Consider the following 12,401-nt stretch of genomic DNA (forward strand, 5'->3'; position numbering starts at 1 on the left):
TGCAGTCCTCTGCCCTGAACAAGGACACCCCTTGGTGCCTGCCTCTTTCTCTAAAACAAAACATTTGTTTTCTACTAGGAAGGGAGAAAAAAGGATTCTTGTTAATTCACTCACCCACCCAGTCCTTGACCTGACCATCCACTCAACCATTCCTGCCACCACCCCACCCCCTTCTCCCCGTCCTCCCTCCACTCTTCCCTCCTTCTCCCTGCCCTCTTCCACCCCACCCTTCCTCCTCCCTGCCCTCCCGCCCCCCTCCCTGCTTCTTCTCTCTGTCCCTCCATCCTTTCCTCCATCCACCAACCACTGCATACACGCCTACCAACGGCCCTGTTCAATTTTCCATCCACAAGTCTGTGCCCAGCATTCACAGAGCAGATGCGGAGCCAGACTCTGATGGTACCGAGGTTAGACACAGGCCCCGTCCCCAGCTGACCGCTGGAGGAGACACACCCTCCAGGTGACAAGGCACCTGTACCCGCTGTGGCAGAGACTGGTGAGGCCCGGGAGCCTGTGCGACTGGTGAGGTGCACAGTTAGGGCCTCACACCCGTTCTTACTTCCCAGTGCACTCCCATCTCTGACCCAAGATGAGCGTAGGGACCGCACTGCAGGCAATAGATGAGGACGGGGCCCGCACACCAGGCCCGTCTGGACGCCCTGAGCAGCCCAAGGGAGACAGACACAGAGCACGGCAGATGGGTGCCGGGCAGACGATGGGGCTGTGCAGGGGGCAGGGTAAAGGGGCTGGTGCCCTGAGGCCCCGCGGTGAGCAGCGGTGATGGGCCTGCAGCCCCTGAGCCCCCCTCACCCCCAGGCACCTGCCGATTCCGCTCGGCCCCTCCCTTTGGGATGTCATGCCAACAGGGCCTCGTTCCAGCAGCTTTGGCTCAGTGTCCCACTGACTCTCAGCACCGGCAGCACCGAGTGACAGTGGCATCCTGCCGGCTCTGCTAGACCGGTGCCCTTCCTCCCGCCGACAACCACAGGGAAACGCCCTTTCTGAGTCTGGAAGGGTCAGACACATGGGCCACCCTGTCCAGGTCCCAGTCCAGCCCCCTCGAGGCCTGGCCGCCGGCCTGGGGACATCCCACCATTGCTCCTGCTTCGGTCGGCTGGGCCCAGTAGCAAGTCACAGAGGCTTGAACAGCAGACATTTGTTCTGACGGCCCTCGTGGTGGCAGCCTCTTCCCACCCTGTCCTCACCGGGCAGGCCGTGGGCTCTGGTCTCTCTCTGCAGACAGGAATCCCACAAGGGGGGCCTCACCTGGCCCTGATCACCTCCCGAAGGCCGCCTACTGAGGCCGCCACGCACAAGGGCTCCAGGGGCACAGACTCCCAGGCCGCCGCGGCTCCTGGCTCCGCACCTCATTAAGTCAGACACGGAGAGCTGGTGTGAGACTCGGAGTTGGCCACAAATCCTCTTGCTAACACAGAAGCACCAGTGGCTGGTTTCATTTCCTGTCTGACCTTCAGTGTCCAATCAGGGTGAAAAAATTCTTAATAGTTCAAATTAAATACAACTGCGACCATTTTAGTTGCACCTGCCACAAAGACTTCTCCGAATTTACGATCACACTGGAAATAGCGTTTCTATGGGGCCAGAGCCCGGAGTCAGCGTCATTCTGGCCCAGGAAAAGGGGCAGTGGGTGTTCAGGAAGACCACTGAGAGGCGCCAGGTGGCTGTCGGTTGAGCGTCCGACTCTTGATTTCAGCTCAGGTCATAATCTCACGGTTCATGAGTTTGAGCCCCACATCGGGCTCTGTGCTGACAGTGTGGAATCTGCTTGGGATCCTCTCTCTCTCTCTCTCTCTCTCTCTCTCTCTCTCTCTCTCTCTCAAAATAAATGAGTAAACTTTAAAAACCAAAAAAGACCACTATGACATGGTTTTTATTTCTTGACCATTCTACGTAAATTAGTGTTAAGACCCTCCACATACTAACATGAGACTCTAAGTCACTAAAGTTCAGTTAAAACCCCGTGTGTCTCCTGTAGGGGGACACGGTGGCCTTCAGGCCATGACTGGCCCACCACCTGATTTTGTAAATAAAGTTTTATTGGCACGCAGCCATGCACATTTGTCTGCATATCGTCTGTGGCTGCTTCTGTGCTGTAGCAGCTGAATTCAGTAGCCATGGCAGAGGCCACATGGCCACAGACCTAATGCGCCGCCCCAGCCTCTAGCACGCCTGGCAGGGCAGGACTTTGGTGAGCAGCTGTGAACAGAGGCACCGGGGCCAGCAGGAGGAGAAGGACACCACGCCCCCTACCATCAGCGCAGTGTGTCCAGTCCCTGCAGGTGTCCCAAACCAGCACTAAACTAAACACTCTGGGGCAACCGCAAAGTGGCTGTGCTAGAGAGAAGTCTGTGTTGACCCCATTATCTGCCATGGCCCCCGTGGTGGACCACAGCCATGAGTCCAGCAGCCCAGAAGACCTGCCGGAGGCCCCTCTGGGTGGAAACAGGTGGGCTGACGGCTGACAGATGTCCTGCCAGGGGCGACCTTCCAGAAGTCCCACGCATCTGAGAAAGACAGAGACCGAGGGAGGACATGCCTTCTCTGCTCACGCCTGCAGCTGCATAGAGAGCCCCCCTTGGGAAGCAAGTGGTTTTGAAGGGACTTTCTCTCCAATGAGTGCCGAGTGGGAGGCGAGGCCGGGAGACTCCCATGCACACGGCAGGGCTGGGATTTTCACTCGGAAACCGGGGTTCCAGAAGCCATCTCCCGCCCCCAAGCCCTCGGGGCTCAGCTCAGGAGCAAGAGCGAGTGCACAGGGAGAGAGCCTGCAACAGAGAACATGAGCCAGACGTGGACTGAGGTGAGGCTGGGTCCGACCCGGTGGTGACACCAGTCCCCAAGGTCCAGTCACACGGTCACTGTTCATACGTGTGTCAGACCAGACGTGTGCCACGTGGAGGAGCCACAGCGACCACGTGAGTCCTGCAGGCCTAGTGCCGCTGGGCCTCTGCACCACACCCGGCACCACATCCTGTCATCCTGGTCACATTCTCCCCACATTTTGTCCCCCAGTGTTGGCATCTCAAAATCATAATTTTGAGAAGTGCTGGAAGCCGGTTACAAATTTCTAGGAAAGAGGGGCACCTTGGGGGCTCCGTCTTGATTTCAGTTCAGTCCACGATCCCACGGTCATGGGTTCGAGCCCCAAATCAGGCTTGGTGTGGAGCCTGCTTAGGATTCTCTCTCTCTCTCTCTCTCTCTCTCTCTCTCTCTGCCCTTCCCCCACCAATGCACATGCCCTCTCTCTCTCTCAAAAAAAAAAAAAAAAAGCGGGTAGGAAAGAGCCTTTGGTGAATTGGTTTTTTCACCTGTTAGCCTGTTAGACAATCACTCTCCACCCTGCAGAGTCAGGCTGGACATTTTCAACCTGGAAACTCAGCTCCTTCGTACCCTTGTTCACGTCTTCCCCGGTGCACATGCCCGGTGAGGGGGGACGGGCCGGCCCTCAGACGCTGGCCGTGTGCAGCCAGAGGAAGGCAGGAAACCGAGCTAAGGAATAAATGAGCAGGAGTGTGCGAGGGAGGCTGTGGGGAGGAGGCCCTCACGTCACGTGCGGGGGGCTCAGCGACCCCTCAGCGTGTGGTGGAGCCCGAGCTCTGCAGAGGCTGGGACAGCCACACCAGACCGGGACAATGAGGACGTGCACCTGGTCCTGGCGTTTTTGAAATCTTTTGTTTGGAAATAATTTCAAACTTGCAGAAAAGTGGAAAGAACAGAGTTCTGTAAGGCACACGTGGGATAGCCCAGGATTAACACCAGGTGTGGCAGTTTAAAAAAAAAAAACTAAGAAACCTTAAAATGTATGTAGGACACACTGAGGACAGAGAATGCTGAGTGCTTTGCCTTCTGAGGGCAGAGGTGAAGGTACTGAGTCTGGACCCCTGCCCCCCTCCCCAGCCCGTTCTGCCCCGCAGGGAGCTGGGGACCCAGAGCCATCCGTCACACTGCCTGGGCTCCTTTCCGGACAAAAAAAGGTGTGTCCAGCCTCCCTCACCACGCTCCCCTGGCCCCACTCTCCCCCGGGTCAGCAGCCAGGCAGGGACTGGAGCCGAGGGAAGACACCCATCTTCAAACACCCCGTAACCCTTCTCAGTAAAACCCAGCTTTTACTGGCTTTGTTTTTAATAGAGGGAAAAATAAAGGGGAAAAAAGACTGGTCACGTGAAACCCTCTGGCCAGGCTCTGCCTGTGGTTTCCGAAATGTCCACACCTTGTTTCAACGGAAGGAACGCAGTCTGCCCAGGAAAGGGTGGTCCTTCCTTCACGTGGCCCTACCAGGACCCATGACTCTATTCATCCTCATCCACTCCCTGGGAGAGGAGCACCCCCCTCACAAGTAGGAAGCTGGCCCGACTTCCACCGGCTCCGCGGCCAATGGGCCCTCTCGGCAGAGGCTCGGGCCATGGGGGTGCAGTGTGCTGGAGGGGGCCCAGGCACCTGGAGCCAACCTCGGGCACAAGACCCTTTCCACCTTCCTGAGTCGATGCTGCCTCTTCTGACGGCAGGAAGGCTGAGCTGAGCTGCCCCTCGAGAGACGGGTCCTCACTGCTGGAAATGGACGTCCCATCGCACAGAACAAGCACAGAGAGTGTCCCCGTGTTGGGCCTCAGGCAGAAATGTGCTCCCTGCCACCCAGGTCAAGGCTTTGGGGAGCCCTGTTCCTCAGGATGGAGGCAGGTCCCGCATGGCGGGCAGGACTCAGGCAGGCCAGAGGGTCCCCCAGCTCCTAAATTTCCACTTTATTTGCCTTTATTATTAAGCATCTGCCTCTGGGTCTTGTTGTTCTGTAAGGACGTGCTTGAAGATTGCGTGTAGGGCAGGGATGGGGACAGCCGCTTCTGTGTCACAGTTCAGGCCGCGACTGGGGTCCTTGCCACGGTCACACATCCTGCTGCCGTGAGGCTCTACTTTCTGTTGTGTTGGTGACTTGGGCCTATGGCCAAGGGGGCCAAGTGCCAGCCTCCGTCTGCCAGCATGCTGGCTCATAGGATGGGGTGGTTGCCTCTCAGGGTTCCCTGTCCTTCCTGGAAGCAGAGGGACACTCACACCACAATGGGATCATCACATCTTCTTCTCAAGAGATGTTAATTGTGCATTTTTAGAAGGGAAAGAACTTTGACAAGGGGATATTTACACTCGGGACGCTTCCACACACACTCCTGAGTCCTCCAGGCTGGTAGCACCTGGCTTAGTGGGCAGAGTGGCACACTGACCCGCCAAGGCCTGTGGAGCGGAGAGCTGGGCCCCGCTGGGGAGGGCGCCCTCACAACCACCCAGGCTCTGCACGAAGCCCCCGGCGGAAGCCTGCTGACCCTTCCCTGGCATGCTCTGCCCTCTGCCCCATGAGGGACGCCGTGCTCCACAACATCAGACATATCGCCCCCTGTCTGGGCCTACTGAAGACCTGACCCGCCGACGTGCCAGGAGAAAACTGCGATTAACTCTTTGTACCAGATGCCACTGTGTGAATGGGCCTCATTACCCAGGAAACACCTGGAACAGAGAGACCAGCACAAAAGTGCGGCCAGGCCCAGACAGACACCACTCACTCCTCTGTCTGCCCCAGGGTGGAGCCCATGTTGAGAAGCACTGTCTGCTAGACGTTTCTAAACTGACCGGCTCCTCACTGAGCAGATGGGCATCTGTCTCCGGGGCACTCCCCACAGAGCTACATTCTGAGGGCACACGTGGGGTTTCCTCCTGAGAAGGCCTTGAGACGATCACCCCCTGGCAGGCCTGTTTTGAGCCCCAAGAGGCTTTCTGTCCACCCATCCCTGCGTCCTGGCTTGGGGAGCCCTCGGTGGGTGCTGATGGCTGGAGGGCATTGCAGAAGGCCAGGTCTCCCGTCCAGCACGACCTGCTGACATCAGCAATAGGCTCGGAAACGAATACTGGATTTGCATCGGAGGATACGCTTTCTGTGCTAACCAAGCAGCACGCCAGAACCATGGCAGCAAATACTGGTCAGGGACTCGCAGTCCAAGTGATCTTTCCAGAAATAAAAAACAAGCAGAAGTCTGGGACAAAGTACGCATACAGAGACCCCTAAAAAGTGCTATAAATGTAAAGACCTAACAAATGCCGGTGAACACCCGGGGCGGGGACGACCATGGGGCTCTGGTCAGGCTCCGGCCTGTGCCCCTTCCAGGCACCAGCAGGTCCTCATGGCCCGGGGCCACTCAGGACCCACAGATGCCTGGCCACCTGTGCAGGCCAGGGCTCTCCTGGGCAGCTCCGCCGTGATGCTCTCTGTCTCACTCTTCCTGCGCCTGCATCTGACGGCAGAGGCACAAACGTTCCACAGAGGCCCAAGAGGGGCCACCCCACCACCACCACCCCGCCAGGGGCTTTGTTCGGCCCTGGGAAGCCCCCGGCAGCACGCCACTCTTGGACCAATTTTTGTTCGTCCACGTGAGCTGCTACAATAAAACACTATAAACTGGCAGGGAGGGGAGGGGGTAAACAATAAACAATTTGCTTCTCACAGCACAGCGGCTGGAAGTCCACGGTCAGGAGGGGCTGCCAGATCCAGTGTGTGGGGGGGCCCCCTCCGGGTTCAGGGACAGCGTGTGCTCACCCATGAGGAGGAGGGGCCGGGGAGCATTACAGGCCCCTGTACAAACGCTCCACCTCGTGACCTCTCAAAGCTGCACCCCGAACACCATCCCCCTGGAAGCCAGGTCTCGACATGAGAATTTATGGGGACATGGCACTCGGTGACAGCACCGTCATGGGGCTCACCGAGTGGGGGGCTTACTGGCGAGCCCAAGGCAGCCAGGCAGAAGGATCGTGCAGTGTGTCTGCTCCCAGCCCATCGCCCTCAGGCCATAAATGTGTCAGGGGTTCTGGGGGAACAACCAGCTGTTCAGAGTCCTTTAGCAGGACAGGGTGCCAGGAAGGTGGACAGCTTGCCCCGCAGAGGTCAACGCAGCACCAACCCACCACCTCCTGAGTCCAGAGTCCAAGGTCAAAGGCAGCTGCCCGTGACAGGTGCTCAGAAAGAAATGCAGGTCAGGCTTCGGCTGAGGGTATAACGCTGTCTCTGCTGGGCCCCCAGGTTGGCGGAAAAATCTCTCTTCCACCTGCCCAGTTTGAAACAAGAGCCATTTCCTGACATTATAACAAAGCTTTTCTAAACATACAAACTGGTTAGGAAAATGTCCTACGTAATTGGACAACGGATTCCACATTTGCCTTGGCCGCCTTGACTGACTTCAGCATACTCGAGTATTTATTTCTATGCTCCTCGTTCTGTGGCCTGGCTCTCTCCCTCACTCGGAACATGCTTGCTCCAAGTAGAACAAGCTGGACTTCCCAGGTCCCAGGGCGTGCGCCTGGTGTGGCCCTGTCCTCAGCCACTGCCAAGGACTCTCACACTTGGGCCCTCAGCCCCTATGAAGGACTCGCCCACTCAGGCGTCCACACGGAGATGAAACAAGCATAAGCGTCTCACAGCTACAGTGCCAGTGAGAAAATGCCAACATCACCCCTCAAGACACATACTTGAACTACTGCACATGAGTGTGTGAGGGCACTGTGTGTGTACCTATGAGTATGTGCACGCACCTGAGTGTGTGCACGTGTGCCCACGAGTGTGCATGCATCCGTGTGCATGTGTACGTATGTGAGTGCATGCGTGTGACCATCAGTGTGTGAGTGTGCATGCACATGTGTGTGTCCATGAGTGTGTGCATGTGTGTGCGAGTGTCCATGTGCATGTGTGTGCATGTGTGTGACCATCAGTGTGTATGCATGCACATGAGTGTGCATGCGCACACATGTGTGTTTGTCCATGTGTGTGTGTGCATGTGCTGGGTCAGTTTTGCAGAGAATGAGGAAAAGCCAGCAAGGCAGAGAGAGCGGTTGGCAGACCCAGGGAGGGAGGACCCAGAAGGTCAGTGAGCTGAGTTCTGCAACATGAAATTTTGCTTCTGTAGATATTTCCAAACCCCGATAGTGACGGAGAACAAAATGGAGGAAGGGACACTCACTATGTGCCGAGCAGCAAACACGCCGTCCACGATGGCGCAACAGAAGGCCGCCACCACGCCGAAGCTGATGAACACGATGGCCGCGACCAGCTGGGACAGAGGGCAGAGAAGCAAGTGGGCGTTACACACTCCCGATACAGTCCTCCAGATGTCAGCTGCCCGAGTCCCACCCCGCCGCACCGGGCCCACCGCCGCTCCCACCACCCCAAGACTCAGCCCGGCCCGCGGGCTGCATTCTTGCTGGTTCTTCCACGCTGTGGTGGGAGACGGGCCCCCGGGTCCTCCGCATACCCCCTCATGAATAATCAGATTATCAGACCGTCTGCAGCTTTTTGCTATTACAAATTCTGCCACAACGACCCTAAATAGGATCCGTGTTGAATCTGGGTTTCTGGGTGGGCGTCTCTGCAGGACAGACCCCTCACGTTCAGACAGGACACGTTCAGGTCTGCGCGCCTTATGGTCTGAGAAACGCCACCTCGTCCATAACGAGGCTTTGCCAGTTTTCACTCCAAAGGCCTAGCACCTCCTTATACCCAAGCGACGCCTCCTTTTCATTTTCTAAGTGTCAGCCATCTGCTGGCTACCGCAGGCTCGCTGCTGTTTCCAGCCACGTCTCTCTTAGCTGAAGAAACCTTTCTTCCCATTGTCGGCCACTTTCTCTACATATTTTAAACTATCTTTGTGAAATAATTTTAAACTTCCCATAACAGGTAGCAAACATAGTACAAAGAATTCCCACATGTCGTTCCCCTGAGATTCCCCAAGTATTGTCACCGTCCAAACCACTGCAACAGCCTTGTCACCTGCAACTCCTTTCCAGCAGCAAGAACCCAACCCCGCCCACATGACCCACGGCAGCGTATTTATTTCCTGGGTCCAGGACTCTGCATAAAGCAACTTGGAACCACCCACCCCTTGTGACCGGCAAACTGTAAGCAGTGCCCAGTGTTTGTGAGCAGTCCTCTGGGTCTCCAGCCTTGGAAACAGGCCCCAGACTGTCCCCCAAGTCACTCAGGGTGCTTCCTCCCACGCATCTGAGCTGCTTCTGGGCAGTGCAGTCGGGCTCACTGGCCACGGCTCCATGCAACCAGCTCCCCCTCTGTCCTTGTTAACCTGAGTTATTTTGTTCAACAAGGCGCAGGGAGCTGGCTTGACACTCCAGGGGACAGTGTGGCAGGGTGCCGGGCCCCACCCCCCACAGCTGCTGTTCCGAGGCGCAGGGAATTGGGCCCGCTCTCAGCCGCCAGCCCGGTGGAAACGGTCCCCTGATGTTGCAAATTGGGGCTGTGCCCAAGTCCTTTGGGGGTCTCTGAACTGGTGACTGTCTGGTCCTCAATTTCCCCACCTGGACTCAGAGGTGTTGGCTCCGACTCATTCTTGCCGTGCGTCCTTGCAGCCTGCCTCTCTGGTGTGGCCGGTAGATGTGACAAACAGCCAACAGAGGTCCTTGGCTGTTCCTCACAGTCTGACACTTGTGACATTTTGTGAAGAACTGACAGAGAATTTGAGGCCCCGAGGGGAGGTGTGCAGAAAGCCCTGCCTGTTCATCTGCACAACGAAGAACTATTACCCCACAGAAGCTGCAGTGTTAACACCACTGTTCTGCACAACAGCTCGGCCGTTGACTCAGCAACAACCAGACCACGGTGCCTCCCCCGCACTGAGAACTAACCACCCCCCCTCCATAGTACCAGGCATCAACCCAGCACCCTGGGGCATAGACAGGGAGGACTCGCCTTACCCTGAGGACACTGGAAGGCCCTGGAAAAACAAGCCAAGTTCTGGGGGGGCGGGGGGGAGGGTGTGAGACCAGGCAGGGGCTGCCCACCTGCCACGCCCACCGCAAAGGTAGCCAAAGAAAAAAGCACTTCCTTCATTCTGCTGGGGAAGGAGAAGACACTGGTCGCTTCCTTGGGGAAACCACTGCACACAAGTAAAAGGATGGGTGTGTAAAGTCATGTGAACATCATTTGCAGAAACTGTACTGACGGAACTCTCCTGCATTTGTACTGCTGTTGTGGAAAAATGCATTAAAACATATATAAACGATTCAGATGGCAGCTTTCAAATTTCCCAGCACCTCACTTTCCAAAAAAAATGAAAAGCTTTCACCTAATTTGGCTGCTGAGTCTTCAAGCTTTGACAGTCCTGCCGTCCCCAGAGGGACGTCCTGGCCCTTGCCCAGCTTGAGTCCCTCCTAAAGGCCTGAACCCCAAGGCTGCATCAGCCAGGAGTCCGTCCCTGCCACTTGCTGCCTCCAGTTCTCCTTGCGCAGAGTCCCCGGCCAGGGGGCCAATGGAAAACAGACTCAAAGATGAACAGGATCACCTTAGAACCCAGAGTCACTTAGCACATGTCCTCCCGGTCCTGACATCTGTGACATTACTGTCAGCTGCAGGGAGGGCTAGCCACGCTGCAATCCCAGGGTGCAGCCTCCTACCTGCCTGCCAGACCTCCTGAGTGGTCGGTGAACTCAGGAAGGGGTCAGACTCTGACAAGTCCAAAAGCAGGGAGAGCCGCTCCGCCAGCAAATGCCTCCCAGGCTCCTGCTTTGTCCCGGACACCGAGCTCTGCTGGCCCATGGCACTCTGGGGTCCCAGGCAGCCTTGGCTGTCCCCACAGAGGACTCTCCTAGAGCCCGGCAGGGTGTGTGGTCAGGAGTGGGTGTCTGCCTGCCCTGTGCACCCACACTCCAGCTCTGGTGCTGGCCCAGGGCATCCACCAAGCACTTGCCCATTGTCTGAGAAGCTTCCAGAAGTGGCCCTGCTACTTCTCTCACTGTGCATGTGCAAGCAAAGCGTTGTGGGGACTGCTGTCCCAGCAAGCTTGCCATGCACCAACTTGATGGCCCTTCAGAGAACATCACACTCCCCCTCCTGGCCATGCGACCAGCTCTGAGCCAGCAGCGGCCTGGCCAGAGTCCTGGACAGCTGAGAGGCCTCCCTGACACCCCACCTGATTTCACCCAGAACTTTGCAGAAGCACAGGATGTGTAGTGTCCTCTGACATTGCCTGACTGCCCTCAATCATCCAGACTTACAAAACATGGTTTGGTCTTGTACAAGCTGTCCCCACCATTTGAATATCCTCATCACCTTTCAACTGACCTTGTCTTTCTGCCCACTGCTCCTGAAAGTTAAAATTCAGTGCCAGCATGATCACACACACTCGGTAAGTCAAGTGCTAGCGTGACCACACACAGGATAAAGTGCAGCGAGACCAGGGGGTGGCACTGCCTGAGATCCTCTAGTGCGTCAGCCCCCAGGTCCAGGAGATCATGGTGGGAAAGATGTTGGACGTTCTCTCCTCCAACGTTCGGGCTGGAAGTAGGAAGTGTTCCAGAACAGTGACGGAAGAGCTCTCTTAGGGATGCCCTGTGGGTCTCTGGTCTGTCAGGTGCCAGTAAGGACAGGGAGGCAGAACTCATCACGCCTTGGGGGGACACAAGCCACATCACTCTCCACACTGTGTGAGGCCACCACACAGACAGACTTTGCATGGAAGCTGTTACTCCCTCAGGGACAGAAGGGAACAGGTCTCACTGCCCTGCAGGGCCCTTCTCCTGGGAAGGGGGAAGGTCACCTTCACATCTCCACGGGGCTCTGAGTTTACGTCGCAACAGGGAAGGCAGATTAAAAACGAAATACCAGTAGATAAGGTCATGTTGATAACATGGAAATCGGGAAAACAGTGGGTGTGAGCTTGTCACCAGGTAGGAAGGTTGTCACCAGGTGGGCAGGCCTCTCATCCAAGGATAAGACAGACCCAGTGAGTCAGGGCTGCCAAGGGAGCAAGGGGTCGGGGTCTCGCCCGGAGGATCTGAGAAGGCCTACCCTGGGGCGTGAGAACCCTCTGGCTGTGGGGGCTGAACTGGGGCAGGTAGAAAGGGGACAGTTAGCTCCTGGTGACAGCGACCCAGGCAGGTGATGACCAGGGTGGGGCCCGGTGCAGGGCAAGGGGCTGGTCTGATGGTGGCATCCAGGGGACACGGGAGAGGCAGAGCCATTGGGCCCACGGTCTGGGAGAGACATCTGCGCTGGCAGAGGGGGCATTAATGACAAGGGCCAGGTGGAAGATGGCCCCCAGTGCAGGTGGAGGGGCGCAGTCTGACGCCCAGGAGCGTCACATGGATGCGGCTGGCAGGGACACCATCTGCCAAGGAGAATGTCACCAGGCCTTCACCAGGGAGCCCTGAGGCAGTCCCAATACCCCAAGCAGGGAGTCAGGACTCTTAGGCTATCCCTCACCACGGGTCCCTTGTCCCCACGTCCATCCTCCCTGTGTCCCTTGTCCCCAAGTGTTCCTCATCCCCAGGTATTCTTTGTTCCCACATCCATCGTCCAGGTGTCCCTCAGCCCCTTCGTACTGTCTGCCTCCAGTCCTGAC

At 57.1% G+C, this 12,401-nt stretch overlaps 1 protein-coding gene across 2 annotated transcripts in view; it reads right to left on the reverse strand.

Annotated features, from left to right (window-relative positions):
- The window catches only part of TMEM255B (transmembrane protein 255B), a 39,961-nt gene that overhangs the window by 12,092 nt on the left and 15,468 nt on the right, over positions 1-12,401 (reverse strand). For both annotated transcript variants that reach the window (XM_086707814.1, XM_086707823.1), the window contains one exon: positions 8,013-8,102. In XM_086707814.1, the coding sequence (XP_086563940.1) occupies positions 8,013-8,102 (90 nt within the window). The remainder of the gene's footprint in view (positions 1-8,012; positions 8,103-12,401) is intronic.

The sequence above is a fragment of the Puma concolor genome, chromosome A1 (genome assembly GCF_028749965.1).
Source record: "Puma concolor isolate L17-30 chromosome A1, mPumCon1.1.hap2, whole genome shotgun sequence".
Lineage (NCBI taxonomy): Eukaryota > Metazoa > Chordata > Mammalia > Carnivora > Felidae > Puma > Puma concolor.